Source organism: Carcharodon carcharias, chromosome 24 (genome assembly GCF_017639515.1).
Source record: "Carcharodon carcharias isolate sCarCar2 chromosome 24, sCarCar2.pri, whole genome shotgun sequence".
In the NCBI taxonomy this organism is placed as follows: domain Eukaryota; kingdom Metazoa; phylum Chordata; class Chondrichthyes; order Lamniformes; family Lamnidae; genus Carcharodon; species Carcharodon carcharias.
The window spans coordinates 14,583,504-14,605,651 of NC_054490.1; the positions used below are offsets into that span (position 1 = coordinate 14,583,504).

General features: G+C 49.7%; 1 protein-coding gene across 1 annotated transcript in view; it reads left to right on the top strand.

Moving 5' to 3' along the window:
• The window catches only part of LOC121269346 (solute carrier family 43 member 3-like), a 110,227-nt gene that overhangs the window by 64,539 nt on the left and 23,540 nt on the right, over positions 1 to 22,148 (top strand). The window contains exons 4-8 of the mRNA XM_041173898.1: positions 6,879 to 6,955; positions 9,475 to 9,567; positions 10,632 to 10,771; positions 19,413 to 19,468; positions 19,988 to 20,146. Of these exons, the coding sequence (XP_041029832.1) occupies positions 6,879 to 6,955; positions 9,475 to 9,567; positions 10,632 to 10,771; positions 19,413 to 19,468; positions 19,988 to 20,146 (525 nt within the window). The remainder of the gene's footprint in view (positions 1 to 6,878; positions 6,956 to 9,474; positions 9,568 to 10,631; positions 10,772 to 19,412; positions 19,469 to 19,987; positions 20,147 to 22,148) is intronic.

A 22,148-nucleotide genomic window follows, 5' to 3' on the forward strand; every position in this document is an offset into this window, starting at 1 on the left:
CCTTCATTTAAAAGGTGTCTGGATATGCACCTCAAGTGTCATAACCTGCAGGTCCAAACGCTGGAAAGTGGGATTAGGCTGGATGGCTTGTTTATTGGCCAGCACTGACACGATGGGCCAAGTGGCCTCTTTCTGTGTTGTAATCTTCCTACGATTCTATGATGCCTATTGATGATTTGGATTTGAGTGTACAGGTTGCATCATTTCACAAGGTGCACCGGATGCAAAGCTAGGGATTATTTTGAGCTTTGAGGAAGATAGCGTCAGTCTTCAACAGGACGTGGACAGGATGGTGGAAGAATACAGGTGAGTTGAGTGAGTGGGCAAAAATCTGGCGGGTGGGGTGTCATGTGGGAAAATGTGAAGTTGTTCACACTGGCAGGAAGAATAAAAAAGCAGAGCAACACTTAAACGGAGAACGGCTATAGAATTGCGAGGTGCGGAGGGATCTGGGTGTTCTAGCACATGAGTCACAAAAAGTCATTATGCAGGTACAGCAAGTAATTAAGAAGGCAATTGGAATGTTATCCTTGATTACGAGATGAATTGAGCATAAAAGTCAGGGTGTTATGCTTCAGTTATACAGGGCATTGGTGAGACCACATCCTGAATACTGTGCGCAGATTTGTTCTCCTTATTTAAGGAAGGATGTAAATGTATTGGAGGTGGTTCAGAGGAGGTTTACTAGATCGATACCTGGAATGAGTGGGTCTTATGAGGAAAGATTAGACAGACTGGCCTTGTTTCCACTGGAGTTTAGAAGAGTGAGGTGTGATTTGATTGAAGTATACAAGATGCTGAATGGCCTAGACAAGGTGGACATGGAAATTTTCTCTTGTGGTGAGTCCAGAACCAGGGGGCACTGTTTTAAAATGAGGGGTCGCCCTTTTAGGACAGAGATGAGGAGAAATTTTTTCTCTGAGGGTTGCGTTGACTTTGGAATTCTCTGTCTCAGAAGGTGGTGGAGGCGGAGTCACTAAATATTTTTAAGGCAGAGGTAGAAACATTCTTGTTACGCAAGGGAATCAAAGGTTATTGGGGGGGTGGGGTGGGTAGATGGGAATGTGGAGCTCGAAACGCAAACAGATCAGCCATGACCTTAATGAATGGCGGAGCAGGGCTAGAGGGGCTGAATGGCCCATTTTGTGTGTGCGAACGCACGGCAGATGAAATGTAACACAGAGGAGTGTGGGCTGATACATTTTGACAGGGAGAATAAGATAAGCTAAAAGATACAATTCGAAAGTGGGGGACTTTCAGAGAGACCTGCAGGGTTGTGTGCATTAATCTATGAGCAGTGCAGGATGAGAAAGTGGTTAAAAAGTCACCGGACATCATGGGATTGATAAACAGAGGCCTGCAAAATCAAGGAAGCTGTGGTGGACCTTAATGAAATGTAGGGGTGACCTCAATTATAATGTGTCCAACTCTGCGTGGTGCAGTTTCAGATGGATGGGAAGCCTTTAGAGAGGGCACAGGCAAAATGTACAAGGATGGTTTCAGGGATGGGTGTCATGAACCTATTAATATATGCAAAATTTTGGAAAGTATTTTTCTTTTAAAATAGAGGTTTAGTCTGTGACTGCATCTTAATTGGATTAAAGCCAGCTAGTCTGGGTGCTTTGACATGTCCTAGTTTTGATATGTAAGAGAGATAGGGTGTATTTGCATTTTTTGAATAGAGCATCCAAGAAGGCGGGTGAAAACTGACGCCTATCTAGCAGCTACCAAGCAATATGATTATATTCCTAATAAAATTGGTATTATGAAAGGGATTTTATTGTTAGAGAGGTTTAGTTCAGATACAATGAGAATTTGCATTCAATCAGTGGTGGTAAGTATAACTTGAGCAGTTTTCAGGTGTGCAGAGCAGAGGCAATGTGAGATCAAAAGGCAGCATCAAGCCTCCAACTGGCTCCACAGGAACCAAAGTGAAAAGAACCTCATTTTGATTCTGTAAGGTGAAAATGCTTAGCCTGGTGTTTGGTTAAGTCTATGGGTTGCTGTTGCCTTAATGGAGGTTAGTTTGGGAATTTGTTAAAAGATATATATATATATTTTAACCCGTGTAAGTTAATAAAATGTTTCATTTAGTTTAATGTAAAACCTCGAGAACTGGTGTTCTGATTCCTGAATTTAGAGTCACATCCCAAACATAACGCTTAAAAATTATAGGTTATGACGGTTGTTTCAAATTTCCCCTCTGGGTTTTCTTAATAACTTCGCTTTCCCAACTGCATCGGTCATAACAGGCCATTGCGTGGATAGATGGCAGAAGCTGGGGGCAGAGCAACCTCAGGGAAGGGATGTTTGAGGGAAGGTTCGATAGAGGCATTCAGAGGCAGGTGGTGCCCGGGACAAAGTGAATTGGGAGAAATTGCTTCCATTGGCAAAGGAGTGAAAAACTGGAAGACATCGAGTCAAGTTAACCGGCGTAAGGCCCAACGCTGGCATTCCAATGCCCCAGAGGTTGGTGGAGACAGGCTGGAGATAGTGGTTTCTGAAAGAAAATTGGATACTCACCTAAAAGAGAATAAATTGCAGGGTCATGTGCAAAACACAGTGGAATGGGACTAGCTAGAGCACTCAAGCAGAGTGCACAAGTGGTACAATTCCTATGGGGGTGCAGGAGCAGAGGGACCTGGGTGTATATGTGCAAAGATCACTGAAGGTGGCAGGACAGGTGGAGAGAGCAGTTAATAAAACATACAGTATCCTGGGCTTTATTAACAGGGGCACAGAGTACAAGAGCAGGGAGGTTAGGCTGAGCTTATGTAAGGTACTAGTTAGACCTCAGCTGGAGTATTGTGTACAGTTCTGGGTGCCACACTATAGGAAGGATGTGAACACACTGGAGAGAGTGCAGAAGAGGTTTACGAGAATGTTTCCAGGGACGAGACGCTTCAGTTACGAAGACAGATTGGAGAGGTTAGGACTGTTCTCCTTGGAGAGAAGGTGGCGGAGAGGAGATTCGGTGGAGGTGTTCATTCCTGAGGGGGCTGGACAGAGTAGATCAGGAGAAGTTGTTCCCGCTCGGAAAAGGGTGGCGAACGAGAGGGCACAGGTTTAAAGCGTTTTGCAGAAATGCGAGGTGAGAAAAAAACTTTTCACCCAGCGAGTGTTTCGGGTCCAGAATGCACTGTTTGAGAGCGTGGTGGAGGCAGGTTCAATCGAGGCATTCAAGAGGGCATTGGATGATGATTTAAATATAAGCAAGGTGCGGGGAAAAGGCTGGGCAATGGCACTAGGTCATGATGCTCATTTGGAGAGCCGGTGCAGACACGATGGGCTGAATGGCCTCCTTCTGTGCCCTTAAAATTCGGTGATTCAGTGAACACAAGCATGAAATTACTGAACTGATAATCCAGTGTACGTTTGTGTGATATTAATGCTATTGGACTAACAAAACGCGGTGTGGCAGTGTAAGGTAATGTTGCTGGATTAACAGCACAATGTATATGGTAATGTAATGGTGGTATTACTGACCTAACAAGTGAGCGGGAAGTAGTGTGCCGATACTGCTGAAACAATTACAGGCTCTGACAGTGTAGGAATTGCATTCCTGGATTCATAATCCTAGGCTAAGCTGTGTCCTGGCTATATAACGGTATTTGTAATGCCGGGGGCAGTAGTAATGTAGCTGGATTCACTCCGGGGTATGCTACTTGGGGGGAGTTATGCTTCTGGACAAAAATACAGGGGCACTGTAGAGTAAGTTGCTTTTCTTTAATTATGGGATGTGAGGCCTGGTGGGTGCCTGTCACTCACTGTGGAATTCACAACCCTAACCTGTTCCTTTGCCCACGGTACATTTTTTAAAAGTTAGCTCGTGGGATGTAGGCGTCGCTGGCAAGGCCAGCATTTATTGCCCATCCCTAATTGTCCCTGCTCGAAGGGCGTTTTTAAGAGTCAATCATTGCCGTAGCTCTGGAGTGACATGTAGGCCCAGACCAGACCAGGTAAGGACAGCAGATTTCCTAATGTCCCGAAAGGGAAATTAGTGAATCAAATGGTGTTTTTTTTTAACAACAATCGACAATGGTCTCACGGTCGTCATTAGATTCTTAATTCCAGGTATTTTTCGAATTCAAGTTCCACCATCTGCCATGCTGGGATTCGAACTCAGGTCCGCAGAGCGTTACCTGGGGATCTCTGGATTACCAGCCCAGTGACGATACCACTGCCTCCCCATATATGGCATATGTATATGTCTAGTCTGATTAAACTTCTGGTCAATGGTCACCCCTGTATATTGATGGTGGGTGATGCAGCAACAGCAGTATAGCTGAATGTCAAGGGGCGATGGCTCTCTTGTGGGAGATGGTCATTGCCTGGCCATGGCGTGGAACGAAGCTCATTTTCCACTTGTCAGGCCAAGCCTGAATTGTGTCCCGGTCTTGTTACAGGCCGCTTCAGCATCGGTGGAGTTATGAGCGGTACAGAATGCTGCTCAACATGCTTGTGTCTAATTCAATGAGGGACGGAAGGACGTTGATGGGGCAGCTGAGGTAGAGGTTCACTGCTGGAGGGTCAGTACTGAGGGAGCACTACACAGTCAGAGGATCAGTACTGAGGGAGCACTACACAGTCAGAGGATCAGTACTGAGGGAGCACTACACAATCAGAGGGACAGTACAGAGGAATCACTGCACTGCTGGAGGGTCAGTACTGAGGGAGCACTGCACAGTCAGAGGGACAGTACTGAGGGAGCACTACACAGTCAGAGGGACAGTACTGAGGGAGCACTGCACAGTCAGAGGGACAGTACTGAGGGAGCACTGCACAGTCAGAGGGACAGTACTGAGGGAGCACTACACAGTCAGAGGGACAGTACTGAGGGAGCACTACACAGTCAGAGGAACAGTACTGAGGGAGCACTACACAGTCAGAGGGACAGTACTGAGGGAGCACTACACAGTCAGAGGGACAGTACAGAGGGAGCACTACACAGTCAGAGGGACAGTACTGAGGGAGCACTGCACAGTCAGAGGGTCAGTACTGAGGGAGCACTACACAGTCAGAGGGTCAGTACTGAGGGAGCACTACACAGTCAGAGGGACAGTACTGAGGGAGCACTACACAGTCAGAGGGACAGTACTGAGGGAGCACTGCACAGTCAGAGGGACAGTACTGAGGGAGCACTACACAGTCAGAGGGACAGTACTGAGGGAGCACTACACAGTCAGAGGGACAGTACTGAGGGAGCACTGCACAGACAGAGGGACAGTACTGAGGGAGCACTGCACAGTCAGAGGGACAGTACAGAGGGAGCACTACACAATCAGAGGGACAGTACAGAGGAATCACTGCACTGTTGGAGGGACAGTACTGAGGGAGCACTACACAGTCAGAGGGACAGTACTGAGGGAGCACTACACAGTCAGAGGGACAGTACTGAGGGAGCACTACACAGTCAGAGGGACAGTACTGAGGGAGCACTGCACAGTCAGAGGGACAGTACTGAGGGAGCACTACACAGTCAGAGGGACAGTACAGAGGAATCACTGCACTGTTGGAGGGACAGTACTGAGGGAGCACTGCACAGTCAGAGGGACAGTACTGAGGGAGCACTACACAGTCAGAGGGACAGTACTGAAGGAGCACCACACAGTCAGAGGGACAGTACAGAGGAATCACTGCACTGTTGGAGGGACAGTACTGAGGGAGCACTGCACAGTCAGAGGGACAGTACTGAGGGAGCACTACACAGTCAGAGGGACAGTACAGAGGAGTCACTGCACTGCTGGAGGGTCAGTACTGAGGGAGCACTACACAGTCAGAGGGTCAGTACTGAGGGAACACTACACAGTCAGAGGGACAGTACAGAGGAATCACTGCACTGTTGGAGGGACAGTACTGAGGGAGCACTACACAGTCAGAGGGACAGTACTGAGGGAGCACTACACAGTCAGAGGGACAGTACTGAGGGAGCACTACACAGTCAGAGGGACAGTACAGAGGAATCACTGCACTGCTGGAGGGACAGTACTGAGGGAGCACTACACAGTCAGAGGGACAGTACAAAGGAATCACTGCACTGCTGGAGGGACAGTACTGAGGGAGCACTCCACAGTCAGAGGGTCAGTACTGAGGGAGCACTACACAGTCAGAGGGACAGTACAGAGGAATCAATGCACTGCTGGAGGGTCAGTACTGAGGGAGAACTGCACAGTCAGAGGGACAGTACTGAGGGAGCACTACACAGTCAGAGGGACAGTACTGAGGGAGCACTACACAGTCAGAGGGACAGTACAGAGCAAAGACTGCACTGTCGGAGGGACAGTACTGAGGAAGCACTACACAGTCAGAGGGACATTACAGAGGAATCACTGCACTGTCAGAGGGAGAGAACTGAGGGAACACCACACTGTCAGAGGGACAGTGCAGATCATAGATTCTCTGTACTGTTAGGGGGACAGTACTGATGAATCACTGTACACTTGGAGGGACTGAGAGGCAACTAGACTGTCAAAGGGGCAGTGCTGAGGGATTGCTACACAGTTGGTGGGACAATTCTGAGGGAGCGTTGTAGGATTGGAGGGGCGGAACTAATAGCGCACTGAACGTTGGGAGTGTGAGTAGTGAGGGAGGGCTACTGCATCGGCTCTTGAGAGTGCGCTTTTATTGAAACCAGTATTTATTGTTCAACTAATGTTAGAAAACCCATAATGCTGTTTATTATGACACTGTCTCTTTATGTGAGATTGCTGTGTGAAAGTTCTCTCCTTTATTTCCCACTTAGTGAGTAGACTTCAAATAATACACTGCCTTGTTTGTAAAGTGTTTTGTGGTGACCTGAGCTGGTGACACCTTCTGCAGAATTACAACTTTCTTCATGCATATTTATACCCTGCACTCATTCTCTCCCTCTGCCCCAGCTTCTGCAGCATTGCTGTTCCCTGCAGCCTGCATGATTGCAGTGGGAGGAATCATCATCTACATGACCAACATACAGGTAATGCAGCCTCATGCAGGATAGGAGAGGAAAAGGACAGGGAGAGTGGCACCGTCTGAGGGAGTGCCGCACTGTCCGAGGGTCAGTGCTGAGGGAGTGCCGCACTGTCCGAGGGTCAGTGCTGAGGGAGTACCGCACTGTCCGAGGGTCAGTGCTGAGGGAGTGCCGCACTGTCCGAGGGTCAGTGCTGAGGGAGTGCCGCACTGTCCGAGGGTCAGTACTGAGGGAGCGCTGCACTGTCGAAGGGTCAGTGCTGAGGGAGTGCCGCACTGTCAGAGGGTCAGTGCTGCGGAGCTTTGTACTGTCGGAGGGTCAGTGCTGAGGGAGCGTTGCACTGTCGGAGGGTCAGTGCTGAGGGAGCGTTGCACTGTCGGAGGGTCAGTGCTGAGGGAGCGTTGCACTGTCGGAGGGTCAGTACTGAGAGAGCACACACACACACACACACACACACACACACACACACACACACACACACACACACACACACACACACACACACACACACACTGTGAGATTGGTCTCACTCAGCACCAGACCAGCATAAACTCAATCTTCATCCTCAATCAAAACTGTTGCAACTTCTCTTGGGTTGTTTTCATTGGAGCAGAGAAGACTGAGGGGGCGACCTGATCGAGGTGTACAAGATTATGAGGGGCATGGACAGGGTGGACAGGGAGCAGCGGTTCCCCTTTAGTTGAAGGGTCAGTCATGAGGGGACATAAGTTCAAGGTGAGGGGCAGGAGGTTTGGGGGGGGGATGTGAGGAGAAGCTTTTTTACCCAGAGGGTGGTGAGGGTCTGGAATGTGCTGCCTGGGAGGCTGGTGGAGGCGGGTTACCCTCACATCCTTTAAAAAGTACCTGGATGAGCACTTGGCACATCATAACATTCAAGGCTATGGACCAAGTGCTGGTAAATGGGGTTAGGGAGGTAGGTCAGGTGTTTCTCACGTGTCGGTGCAGACTCGATGGGCCGAAGGGCCTCTTCTGCACTGTGATTCTGTGATTCTGTGGAGTCCGAGCTGGTCTTGCCCTGCCTGGGGCTCAGTGACACAGACACACACACACACACACACAGACACACACACACACACACACACACACAGACACAGACACACACACACACACACACACACACACAGACACACACACACACACACACACACATGCTCACACACACACACACACACACACACACACACACATGCTCACACACACACACACACACACTCACACACACACACACACACACACACACACACATGCTCACACACACACACACACACACACACACATGCTCACACACACACACACACACTCACACACACACACACACACACACACACACACACATGCTCACACACACACACACACACACACTCACACACACACACACATGCTCACACACACACAGACACACACACACACAAACTCACACACAGACTCACACACACACACACATGCTCACACACACACACACACACAAACTCACACACACACACACACACACATATGCTCACACACACACACACACACAAACTCACACACACACACACACTCACACACACACACACACACACACACACACATGCTCACACACACACACACACACACACTCACACACACACACACATGCTCACACACACACAGACACACACACACACAAACTCACACACAGACTCACACACACACACACATGCTCACACACACACACACACACAAACTCACACACACACACACACACACATATGCTCACACACACACACACACACAAACTCACACACACACACACACACACATATGCTCACACACACACACACACACAAACTCACACACAGACACACACACACATGCTCACACACACACACACACACAAACTCACACACAGACACACACACATGCTCACACACACACACACACACACACATGCTCACACACACACACACACATGCTCACACACACACATGCTCACACACACACACACACACATGCTCACACACACACACACACACACACAAACTCACACACAGACACACACACACACACATGCTCACACATGCTCACACACACACACATGCTCACACACACACACACTCACACACATGCTCTCACACACACACACACACACACACACACAAACTCACACACACACACACACACACACACACGCACACACGCACACACACACAAACTCACACACACACACACAAACTCACACACACACACACAAACTCACACACACACACACATACACACACACACACACAAACTCACACACACACAGACATACACGCGCACACACACACACACACAAACTCGCACACACACACACACACACACACACAAACTCACACACAGACACACACACACTCACACACAGACACACACACACACACACACACAGTGTAAGATTAGTCTCACTCAGCACCAGGCCAGCATCCTGGTCCTTGCCTGCATTGTACTGCCCGAGCGTGAGCCTCACAGAGCTCCACTGATTGCCCTTGTCATCTTCTGATTCCCAGGTTGGAAACCTCTTTGGAAACAACCAGTCGACCATCATCACGCTATACACGGGGGCTTTCGGATCGTCAGCGGTGGTCTTTCTGCTCGTGAAGGTGAGAGATGTAGCCCACCCAATGTCTCACAAGGAACCAGGCCGAGGGTCAATGGCTGAAATCACACGCAACACTCGCTTTAACAAGGGGCTGCGAGAGGCCAGATTCACCACAACAAACGGTGAATCCAGGGTCACCCCATCAGAGAGAGAGGAGCCCTTCACCCCACTGGCTGGGTGAGAGGGGAGAGGCTGAGGGCAGAGTCGGTTGAGTGTGGAGAGTGGGTGGGTGTGATGAGAATAATGATTGAGAGAGGACAGAGGGAGACAGACAGACAGGACAGAGACAAAGAGAGAGTGTGACCGACAGGCAGAGAGAGTGAGACAGACAGGGAGAAAGAGGGAGAGAAAGAGAGAGACAGACAGACAGACAGAGACCGATCACAGAGAGAGAGACAGACAGATGTAGGCAGACAGACAGAGGGAGAGAGACAGAGACAGACAGAGAGAGGGAGACAGGCAGAGAGACACAGAGAGAGAGTGACAGACAGGGAGAGAGAGACAGAGAGACACAGACAGACAAACAGAGAGAGAGAGTGACAGACAGATGTTGGCACACAGACAGAGGGAGAGAGCCAGAGACAGACAGAGAGGGAGACAGGCAGAGAGACAGAGAGAGAGAGTAACAGACAGGGAGAGAGAAAGAGAGACAGATACGGACAGAGAGAAAGGGAAGACAGACAAACAGAGAGACAGAGATAAAGAGAGAGAGGCAGACAGAGAGAGGGACACGCAGACAGGGAGAGATGGAGAGATACGGAAAGAGAGACAGACAGAGACAGAGAGAAAGAGAGAGAGAGAGAGAGACAGACATAAACAGAAAGAGAGAGAGAGAGGCAGATGAGGATGAGAGAGAGACTAGAGTGAGAGATGGTGGCAGGTGAGAATGAGGTAGCAATTGAGGACATAATGTGTGAGAAGGATTGGAGAGGGAGAAGAGAGAGAGAGAGAGGGAGGAGCAGGGGGAGAGAGAGAGAGAGAGGTTGGAGCGTGAGGTGGCATCAGGCGAGAGCTGCTATTAACGTCCATCTGTTGTTTCCCTCGTCCTGTCCCATCCCCCTGCAGGTTTTGTACGAGGTGGGTTTGTCCCTGAGATCCATGTTCCTGTTCATCAGCTGCTTAAGTTTCATCCACATCGTGAGCACTTTCTTCCTGCTCCCACGGACACGCTTTCCCCACCCTGTACCAGAGGGGTACACCTATGGGTAAGGAGAGGAGGGAGTTAATAATTGGATCCAATCGTTCGAGGTGGTTTATATATAGAATAACAGATACCCGAGAGTGAGTTACAGACTGGAATCTAATCGAGGGGTTCTGGGTAGTTTATATATAGAATAACAGATACCCGGGAGTGAGTTATAGACTGGAATCTAATCGCGGTGTTCGGGGGTTTTATATATAGAATAACAGATACTGGGAGTGAGTTACAGACTGGAATGTAATCGAGGGGTTCGGGGTAGTTTATATATAGAATAACAGATACCCGGGAGTGAGTTACAGACTGGAATCTAATCGAGGTGTTCGGGGGGTTTGTATATAGAATAACAGATACCCGGGAGTGAGTTACAGACTGGAATCTAATCGAGGGGTTCAGGGTTGTTTATATATAGAATAACAGATACCCAGGAGTGAGTTACAGACTGGAATGTAATCGAGGGGTTCGGGGTAGTTTATATATAGAATAACAGATACCCGAGAGTGAGTTACAGACTGGAATCTAATCGAGGGGTTCTCGGTGGTTTATATATAGAATAACAGATACCCAGGAGTGAGTTACAGGCTGGAATGTAATCGAGGGGTTCGGGGTAGTTTATATATAGAATAACAGATACCCGGGAGTGAGTTACAGACTGGAATCTAATCGAGGGGCTCGGGGTGGTTTATATATAGAATAACAGATACTGGGAGTGAGTTACAGACTGGAATCTAATCAAGGTGTTCGGGGGGTTTATATATAGAATAACAGATACCCAGGAGTGAGTTACAGACTGGAATCTCATCACGGGGTTTGGGTGGTTCATATATAGAATAACAGATACCCGGGAGTGAGTTACAGACTGGAATCTAATCGAGGGGTTCGGGGGTTTTATATATAGAATAACAGATACTGGGAGTGAGCTACAGACTGGAATCTAATCGAGGAGTTTGGGTGGTTTATATATAGAATAACAGATGCCCGGGAGTGAGTTACAGACCAGAATCTAATCGAGGGGTTTGGGGTGGTTTATATATAGAATAACAGATACCTGGGAGTGAGTTACAGATTGGAATCTAATCGAGGCGTTTGGGTGGTTTATATATAGAATAACGGATACCCGGGAGTGAGTTACAGACTGGAATCTAATCGAGGGGTTTGGGGGGGTTTATATATAGAATAACAGATACCCGGGAGTGAGTTACAGACTGGAATCTAATTGAGGGGATCGGGGTGGTTTATATATAGAATAACAGATGCCCGGGAGTGAGTTACAGACTGGAATCTAATCGAATGGCTCGGGGGGGTTTATATATAGAATAACAGATACCCGGGAGTGAGTTACAGACTGGAATCTAATCAAGGGGTTCGGGGTGGTTTATATATACAATAACAGATTCCCGGGATTGAGTTACAGACTGGAATCTAATCGGGGGGTTTGGGTGGTCTATTTATAGAATAATAGATACCCCAGGAGTGAGTTACAGACTGGAATCTAATCGAGAGTTTTGGGTATTTTTATAGGGAATAACAGATAATAGGAATATGTTACAGGCTGGAATCTAATTGAATGGCTTGTGTTTTACATATTAAGAATTTACTTGACATTCATGTCAAGACTGCAATCCAATCGAGCAGTTTTCTTACATGAGATGTGAGCATCACTGGCTGAGCCAGCATTTAATACCCATCCCTAGTTGCCCCTTGAGTAGCTGGAGGTGAGCTGCCTTCTTGAACCACTGCAGTCCCTGTGGTTTAAGTACACCCACAGCGCTGTTAGGGAGGGAGTTCCAGGATTTTGACCCAGCGACAGTGAAGTAACGGCCAATATATTTTCAAGTCAGGAGGGTGTGTAGCTTTGAAGGGAACTCCAGGTGGTGGTGTACCAGGATTTCAGCTACCCGTGTTCTCTTTGGCGGTAGAGATTGCGGGTTTGGGAGGTGCTATCAAAGGAGGCTTGGCAAGTTGCTTCAGTATATTTGGTGGATGGTACAGATTTCATCAACTGTACACCCATGCTGAAAGGAGTGAGTTTTTAACATGATTGATAGGGGGATGACCACAGAGGTTACTTCCTCTTGGATGTTGTAAGACTCTTGAGTCTTTTTGGAGTGGCATTCATCCAACCAGTGTCTTGTAGATAGTGGGCAGACTTTGGGGAAGCCAGGAGGTGAGTTACTCACCACAGAATTCCAAGCCTGCTCTCCACAGCATTTATACGGCTGGTCCAATTTGGTTTCAGGTCAATGGTAAGCCCTCAGGCTGTTGTTAGTGGGGGATTCAGCAATGGTAGTGCCTTTGAATGTCAAGGGGGTGATGGTTGGATTCTCCCTTGTTGGAGATGGTCATTGCCTGGCACTTGTGTGGTGTGAATGTTACTTGCCACTTGTCAGCCCAAAGCCTGGGTATTGTCCAGGTCTTGCTGCATTTGGACATGGGCTGCTTCAGTACCTGAGGAGTTACGAACGGTGCTGAATATTGTGCAATCATCAGCGAACATCCCCACTTCTGACCTTATGATGGAAGGAAGGTCATTGATGAAGCAGCTGAAGATGGTTGGGCCGAGGACACGACCCTGAGGAACTCCTGCAGTGATGTCCTGGAGCTGAGATGATTGATCTCCAACAACCACAACCATTTCCCTTTGTGCTCGGTATGACTCCAACCAGTGGAGAGTTTTCCCCCTGATTCCCATTGACTCCGGTTTTGCTGGGGCTCCTTGATGTCACACTCGGTCAAATGCTGCCTCGATGTGAAGGGCAGTCACTCTCACCTCACCTCTTGAGTTCAGCTCTTCCGCCCGTGAGGTCAGGAGCCGAGTGACCTTGGTGGACCTCAAACACACCGTCGGTGAGCAGGCCATTGTTGTGGATATACAGCAACTGTTAATGGCTTTTCCGGCAATAGAGAGTATTCTGATGTGGGGCGGGGTTAGGTTTGCCCTACTTTTTGTGGACAGGATACACCCAGGCAATATTCTGTATTGTCATACTGGTGCCAGTTTGGAGCTGTACCACCACAGTTTGGCCTGGGTCTAGTTGTGCACACATGCCTTCAGGTATAGGACATTGTCAGGGCCCACAGCCTATGCAGTATCCAGTGCCTTCGGCCGTTTCTTGATATCATGCAGAGTGAACCAAATTGGCTGAAGCCTGGCACCAGTGATGCTGGGGACCTCCGGAGGAGGCCGAGATGGATCATCCACTCGGCACTTCTAGCTGAAGATTGTTGCAAATGATGGTCACAAATCTCACCCTGAGATGCTGGACATCCTTTGATGAGGATGAGTGTGGGGATATTTAGTGAGGCACCATCTCTGCTTGTTCAATTGTCCACCACATTCACCAACTGCATGAGGCAGGACTGTGGGACTTTGAATTGGTGCATTGAGTGTGGGATCGCTCATCTTTATCTATCACTTGCTGTTTGGCACGCAAGTAGTCCTGTGTTGTAGCTTCACCAGGTTGACACCTCATTTTCAGATATACCTGGTGCTGCTCCTGGCATGCTCTCCTGCACTCTTCATTGAACCGGGGTTGATCCCTGGCTTGATGGTAATGGTAGAGTGGGGGATATGCTGGGCCATGACATTACAGATTGTATTCGAGTACGATTCTGCTGCTGCTGATGGCCCACAGTGCCTCATGGATGCCCAGTCTCGAGTTGCTAGATCTGTTTGAAATCTATCCCACTTAGCACGGTGGTGGTGCCACACAACATGATGGAGGGTATCCTCAATGTGAAGACAGGACTTTGTCTCCACAAGGACTGTGTGGTATTAACTCCTACCGGTACTGCCATGGGCAGTTGCATCTGCCACAGGCAGGTTGGTGAGGATGAGGTCAAGTATGTTTTTTCCCTCTTGATGGTTCCCTCATTACCTGCCGCAGACTCAGTCTAGCTGCTGTGTCCTTTAGGGCTCAGTCAGTCGTGGTGTTATTGAGCCACTCTTGATAATGGACATTGAAGTCCCCCACCCAGAGTACATTCTGTGCCCTTGCCAATCTCAGTGCTTCCTCCGAATTGGTGTTCAACATGGAGGGGCATCGATCCATCAGCTGATGGCGAGAGGCTGGTGGTAATCAGCAGGAGGTTCCCTTGCCCACGTATAACCTGATGCCACATGGGTCTGGAGTCAATGTTTGGAACTGCTAGGACCAGTCCCTCCCAATTGTACACCATTGTGCTGACACCTCTGATGGGCCTGTCCTGTTGGTGGGAAAGGACAATGTCAGTCATGCTGATGATGATGTCCTTGACATTGGCTGTCAGGTACGATTCAGTGAGTGTGACTATTTAGGCTGTTTCTTGTCTACTCTGGGGGACAGCTCCCACTGTTGGTAAGGATAAGAGTGGGTTTCATAGGCTACATACAAGACTCGTACAAGATTCGGAGGGGATTTGACAGGGTAGATGTTGAGTAGATGTTTCCACTAGTGGGGGAATCTTGAACTAGGGGATATAGTTACAGAATAAGGGGACACTCATTTAACACTGAGATGCGAAGGAATTTCTTCTCTCAGAGGGCAGTGAATATCTGGAATTCTCTACCTCAGTTAGTTGTGGAGGCTCGATCACTGAAAGTATTTAAAGAGGTGTTAGATAGATTTTTGAAATATTGGGGAGTTGAGGGCTGTGGGGAGCTGGCACGAAAGAGGAGTTGAGGCCTGGGGCAGATCAGCCATGATCTTATTGAATGGCGGGGCAGGCTTCAGGGGCCAAATAGCCTCCTGCTCCTATTTCTTGTGTTCTTATGTTCACTGGAGATTACATGCTGGGATACAGTTGACTGGGGAGTCAGTCACAAGGTGGAATCCAGTTGAGGAGTTCAGTGGGGTTTATATATAGGATAAGAAGCACCCAGGCGTGCATTACATGCTGGAATCAAGGTGTTTGTGTTGGTTTATGGAGTTGAGTTCCCCTGTCTAAGCCGTGGAGTCTTTATGCATGAAATAACAGACAGTAACTTGAAGGCTAGAATCTAATGGAAGGGTTTGACGGCAGGGGTGGCTATAGATTGAACAGCAGGTAACTGGAATTGAGTTAGAGACTGGAAGAGGGTACAAAGGTCAATATAGAATAAATTGTATCCGTGAGCGGGTGGGTTATACATTGTCCAAACTATGGAGCGAGTTACACGTTGGGAACCAGTGGGTAGGCGCGGTGGGTTTATACAGAGGAAAACAGATACCCGGAAGCGAGAACCAGGGAGTCCCCGGCCCTTATATATGGAATGAGAGATGCATGGGAGTGAGTAACTGGTTGGATTTGGGAGGTTCGAAATGGGATAATTCACAGCCGTTGTGTTAGACAGGCTGGAAATATAGGAGGGTTGTTTGAATATAGAATAAGAGATACCAAGGAGTAATTAACAGGCTGGAATCTAATCGAGGGGACTGGAGGGCTTTACGTGTAGACTAACAGATACCTGGCAGTGAGTTTACAGGCTGGAGTCTAATCTGGGGGTCCAGGTGATTAACGGATACCCTGGTGTGGGTTATAGGGCAGGTAGACCCCCTACCTCCCCAAGCAGATCGGAGGGGTTTATACATTAAATAATTGAGGATCATCCACTTTTGGGTGCTTTATACATAGAAGAATAGATGCCTGGGAATGAGTTACATGTGAAATCTCATGGACAAAATTGACGATGGAGCGCAGCAGGGAGCAGGAGTGAGTTACAGGCTGGGAAATATTCATGACTTGCCAGGTGGTTTCTATCTATTGAATGGATAGATACGAGGCAGTTCACTGCAATCCGACATCAGATAGTGGGTTTCAGGGCATTTCGACGTGGGATAAGATAGAAGTGCCCGTTCTACACAAAGAGGAAACCCTTGGCTTGTTTGGACAGGGTCGCTTGGAAGAGTTTCGGGTTGAAATCGCTCTCCCATGAGCAGGAAGCTGTGAGCCAGAGGGGCCCCCGACAAGGGGGGGAAGGGACGGCGAGGGTGGCCAACCAGACCCTGGAGGAGAGGGAAGAGAACAGGGGAGAGAGACGGGAAAACGCGGAAGGAGACGGGGAAGAAGGATTGGAAAAAGCGGAGATGATTGATGGTGTGAATCCCCAGGCCAATGGGCCAGCAGGTTAGAAAGCGTTGCCCCTCTCTGCCTCCCCTTTATGCCCCTCGTCCATCCTCTCATTCCCTCTTTCCTCTCCTCCCTCTCCGCTTTCCCCTCCCCCCGTCTTTCCTCTGCTCCCTCTCTCCCCTCGCTCTCACCGTTCTCCCTCCCCTTCCTCTAACCTGCCCCCCTCCACTCTCACTTTTCTCCCCCCTTCTCTCCATTTCACGCCTCCCTCCCTCCTGCGCCTCCGTCTGCTCTCCCTCTGTCCCTCCCTACCCCCTTCGACTCCCCCTCAAACCCTGTACCTCCTCCTTACCCTGACCTAACTCCCTCCTCCACCATCTCTTTCCCAATCCCCCTGGTGCCCTGCCGTTGCCCCCTCCTCTGCCTCCCTCCATTTCAGCATGGGAAGAGGAGGAGACCGATTTGCCCTTGGATCCAGTTCCGCTACTCAGTGAGACCATGGAATCTAACTCCATGGGCCGGAATATTCTCCCTGCGGGTCCGACCTGGACGAGAATGAACCAGTGGGCGCTGACCTTGGGCAAGCGTCCCGAAGTCATCACGCAGCCTGGCGATCTTTCGGTCAGCGGGTGGGAACGAGAGGCGGCAGTGCGCCCGCCGACAGTGAAGAGGCCCATTAAGGCCCTTAAGCAATTAATTATTTTGCGTTTTTCGCTACCCGCTGGACCGTTCGGTTAGTGGGCGGGCGAATAGGCCGGGCAGCCTTTGCATTTGTTCCGGAAGCTCATCCACGGGCGGGATGAGGTTTCCGACAGTGAGTGAGAAAAATAAAAGACGATAAAAATTTTTAACTTCATTTTTAACAAGTCCCTCCTCATGTGACTGAGTCACACAGAGTCACAGAGTCACATGGTGCAGAAGAGGCCCTTCAGCCCATCGAGTCTGCACCGACACGTGAGAAACACCTGACCTACCTCCCTAATCCCATTGACCAGCACTTGCCCCATAGCCTTGAATGTTATGATGTGCCAAGTGCTCATCCAGGTACTTTTTAAAGGATGTGAGGCTAACCCGCCTCCACCAGCCTCCCAGGCAGCGCATTCCAGACCATCACCACCCTCTGGGTAAAAAAGCTTCTCCTCACATCCCCCCTAAACCTCCTGCCCCTCACCTTGAACTTATGTCCCCTCGTGACTGACCCTTCAACTAAGGGGAACAGCTGCTCCCTATCCACCCTGTCCGTGCCCCTCATAATCTTGTACACCTCGATCAGGTCGTCCCTCAGTCTTCTCTGCTCCAACGAAAACAACCCAAGTCTATCCAACCTCTCTTCATAACTTAAATGTTTTATCCCAGGCAACATCCTGGTGAATCTCCTCTGCACCCCCTCCAGTACAATCACATCCTTCCTATAATGTGGCAACCAGAACTGCACACAGCACTCCAGCTGTGGCCTCACCAAGGTTCTGTACAACTCCAACATGACCTCCCTACATTTGTAATCCATGCCACGTGTGGGGAGGTGTTTATATCACTTATAAAATGTTTATTTTTGTATTTAAAATTCCTTGGGCTCCCTGAGGCTGCTCTTTGCCTATAGGGAGCGTTCAGCGTGCTCTCTTCCCCACCACCCCCAGCGCATGAGCAGACTTCTCGCTGGCGACCCTCCCGCTCAACAGCGCTAAGCGTTTCACGTCTTTCACGCTGACTGCCCGTTAGTTGACCCAGCCGATGAGGGGATAGTCCAGCCCCACATACCCGCCATTGCCTGATACTCTTTAACATCCATAGACAACATAAACCATTCAAAGTCAGAATGAACATTGTTCAAGCATAAATTCCCACCCTCTGGAATAGTGTCCCAAAGTACTTGCACACGTAACTCCTGAAGGGTTCGAGTCTCTCCTTCGGGATAGAGCCCCTAGCCACTGTCGATTGTAGTACAAACCCCATCTGGTTCACGAACGCCCTTCAGGGAAGGAAGTCTGCCATCCTCACCTGGGTTGGCCCTACATCTTTATATTATTCATTCAGGGGGATGTGGGCTTCGCTGGCCGGGCCCAGCATTTATTGCCCATCCCTAGTTGTCCCTTGAGAAGGTGGTGGGTGAGCAGCCTCCTTGAGCCGCTGCAGTCCCCGTGTGGTGTAGGTACACCCACAGCCCTGTTAGGGAGGGAGTATCTCCCTAACAGGTTATTTTCCTTTATGGGCTGAATTCTGCCCCCTTGGCGGGGGTGGTCGGCGAGGGATGGGGCATTCGGGAAGCTGCCCGCGATTGGCACCGTGCCCAGATTTTGCGCTGGACGGGTCAATTAAGACCCGCCCGGTGTGAAACACGAGCGGAAGCTGCCTGAGTGGGAGGAGGGGTGGGGGGTGCATGGGGGGGGGAAGGGTGGGAGCGTGGGAACCGGCCGAGGGTGAACACTGCGTGTGCGAGCGAGCGCCCACCCGATCTCCCTGAGGCACAGAGCCGCCTCAGGGAGGTGAGGAGATGCGTCAAGAAAATAAAAAGGTAACGAAACACGTCCCGCGGATGAGGTTTCCAAAAAAAAACGAGAAAAGGCCACTTGGCCTTTCTGCCTGCCATTAATTGATAACTTGATGGCCTTCACTGGCTCCAGTGCGCATCCCACCCACCGAACTATCGGGCGTCGTTTCACGCTTGAGCATGTCGGAGGTGCGATCGCCCACTGAGGTGAAAATTTCTGCCCTGTATGTTAAAGAGGAACTGCCTCCAGTTGCAGGAGAGGCAGTAATCAGAGGGCGCTTCTTAAGATAATGGGCAAAAGACGATGGAGGTGTGGATATTACACAGGCAGCTCTCATGGTGCGGGAGACGTTGCTTGACTGGGCAAAGGAGGACGGTTCAACGTTAACTCCGAAAGGGGAGTCAGAAACATGCTTGAAGGGGGAAACTATTTGCGCGATTCTTGAGGGAGGGAGCTGGGGGATTGGGCGTTATTTGACAGAGACTTTCTAACAGCCAGCACGGACGCGATGGGCCAAACAATCCCCTGCGTTGTGGAGTCGAGATTAGGAAAGGCCTGTTGACTGCTATGGTAGAAATGGTTCTGTGATCTGTCTGGGTATCGTCTTGTTTCTTTATTCATCAATTCCCTGTCCTTATTAACTCTACGTTTCTCTTCCCCCCACCCCCACAACACTGTCCCCACCTCTCCTGCTTCAACCTGGAAAGGAAATGAGGAGCAGGTTCCCTCATTCAGGAGCTGCATATTCTCATCGTTCTTCTTCACCCACCTGCTCTGGCTGTCCATCATCCAGCTCCGACACTTCCTGTTCATCGGCACCTTTAACCCCATGCTCGCCCTGCTCGCCGACGGTGACTCCAAACAAGGTAATGTGTCCGAGGGTAAATCACGGAATACAGCAGTTGGGAGGGGGGGTGGAGGGGGGGGAGGGGAATGGACAGACAGACAGGCAGCAAGATGGGAAAGAGAGAGAGGAAAGAAACTCAGAGAGAACGGGGAGTGGATAATGGGAAGAGAAGAATGCCAGAGAACGAGTGAAAGGAAGCTGAATGGGGCCATGCGGATTGAGGAACACATAAAGGGTAACGACAGCAAAACCACAGGGGAGAGCGGGATGGTCGGTAGTGAGAGACGGGGAGATGGAGTGGGAGGGGGACAGAGAGAAAGGCCTGTTGATGGATTAGCACACAGAGTTCAGCCTTCAGCTCTGTTCAGTCAATGGTATGGTGACTTGGAGAGGCAGGTTTAAGGATCCGAGCAATAGGAGGAAGGAAGTCTTTACAGAACAAGCGGCAATGCCCAGCAATTCACTGCCTGGGGCAGCGGTGGAAAGAGTAAAAGGAAATTAGCTGGGTATTTGAGGGAAATAAACTGATAGCTGTGAGGCAAGGGGACTAATTGGATTTGTCCTAAAGAGAGCCAGAATTGAATCGATGGGCACAATGGCCTCCTGCTTTGATGCATGACTCTCAGACTCCATGTGTTCATACAAGGATGTACAGATCAGCCCCAGTTCTGTGTTTCACTTACTGGCTCTCCGGCGTGTAAAATGCCTTGTGTGCACAAAATTGAGCTTGGACACTTGTATTCCATGTCCTCTGAACTCCCTGTGTGGGACACGTATCCCACTCCATCCTGTACACCAATGTGCACTGAGCATTATGTCCCAATGCTCAGGGAGATTTAAATCCCAATGGCAAGGCCCCTATCCCAAATAAACCAAAAACTGTATCCCAATCCACTCTGAGATGCACATCAAACTTTGCTCTGAGGCTTGCAACACCACCCTCACTAGAACTCAATCCCAGGGTATCCTGAGACTGGTACGCTGGCCTAAACTCAGACCCTTACTCCAATGTAAACCATGAAGCATGTGTCCAAATCTGCCCCGGGATCCACATCCAAATCTGTACCAAAGCCCATAACCCAGTCCGCATCAGGACCAGATTCCCAGTCACATCAGCACCCGATTCCCAGTCACATCAGGACCCGATTCCCAGTCACATCAGGACCCGATTCCCAGTCACATCAGGACCAGATTCCCAGTCACAACAAGACCCAATTCCCAGTCACAAGACCCGATTCCCAGTCACATCAGGACCCGATTCACAGTCACAACAAGACCCGATTCCCAGTCACATCAGGACCCGATTCCCAGTCACATCAGGACCCGATTCCCAGTCACAACAAGACCCGATTCCCGGTCACATCAGGACCCGATTCCCAGTCACATCAGGACCCGATTCACAGTCACAACAAGACCCGATTCCCAGTCACATCAGGACCCGATTCCCAGTCACAACAAGACCCGATTCCCAGTCACAACAAGACCCGATTCCCAGTCACATCAGGACCCGATTCCCAGTCACATCAGGACCCGATTCACAGTCACAACAAGACCCAATTCCCAGTCACATCAGGACCCGATTCCCAGTCACATCAGGACCCGATTCACAGTCACAACAAGACCCGATTCCCAGTCACATCAGGATCCGATTCCCAGTCACATCAGGACCCAATTCCCAGACACAACAAGACCCGATTCCCAGTCACATCAGGACCCGATTCCCAGACACAACAAGACCCGATTCCCAGACACAACAAGACCCGATTCCCAGTCACATCAGGACCAGATTCCCAGTCACATCAGGAGCCGATTCCCAGTCACAAGACCCGATTCCCAGTCACATCAGCACCCGATTCACAGTCACAACAAGACCCGATTCCCAGTCACATCAGGACCCGATTCCCAGTCACATCAGGACCCGATTCCCAGTCACAACAAGACCCGATTCCCAGACACATCAGGACCTGATTCCCAGACACAACAAGACCCGATTCCAAGTCACAACAAGACCCGATTCCCAG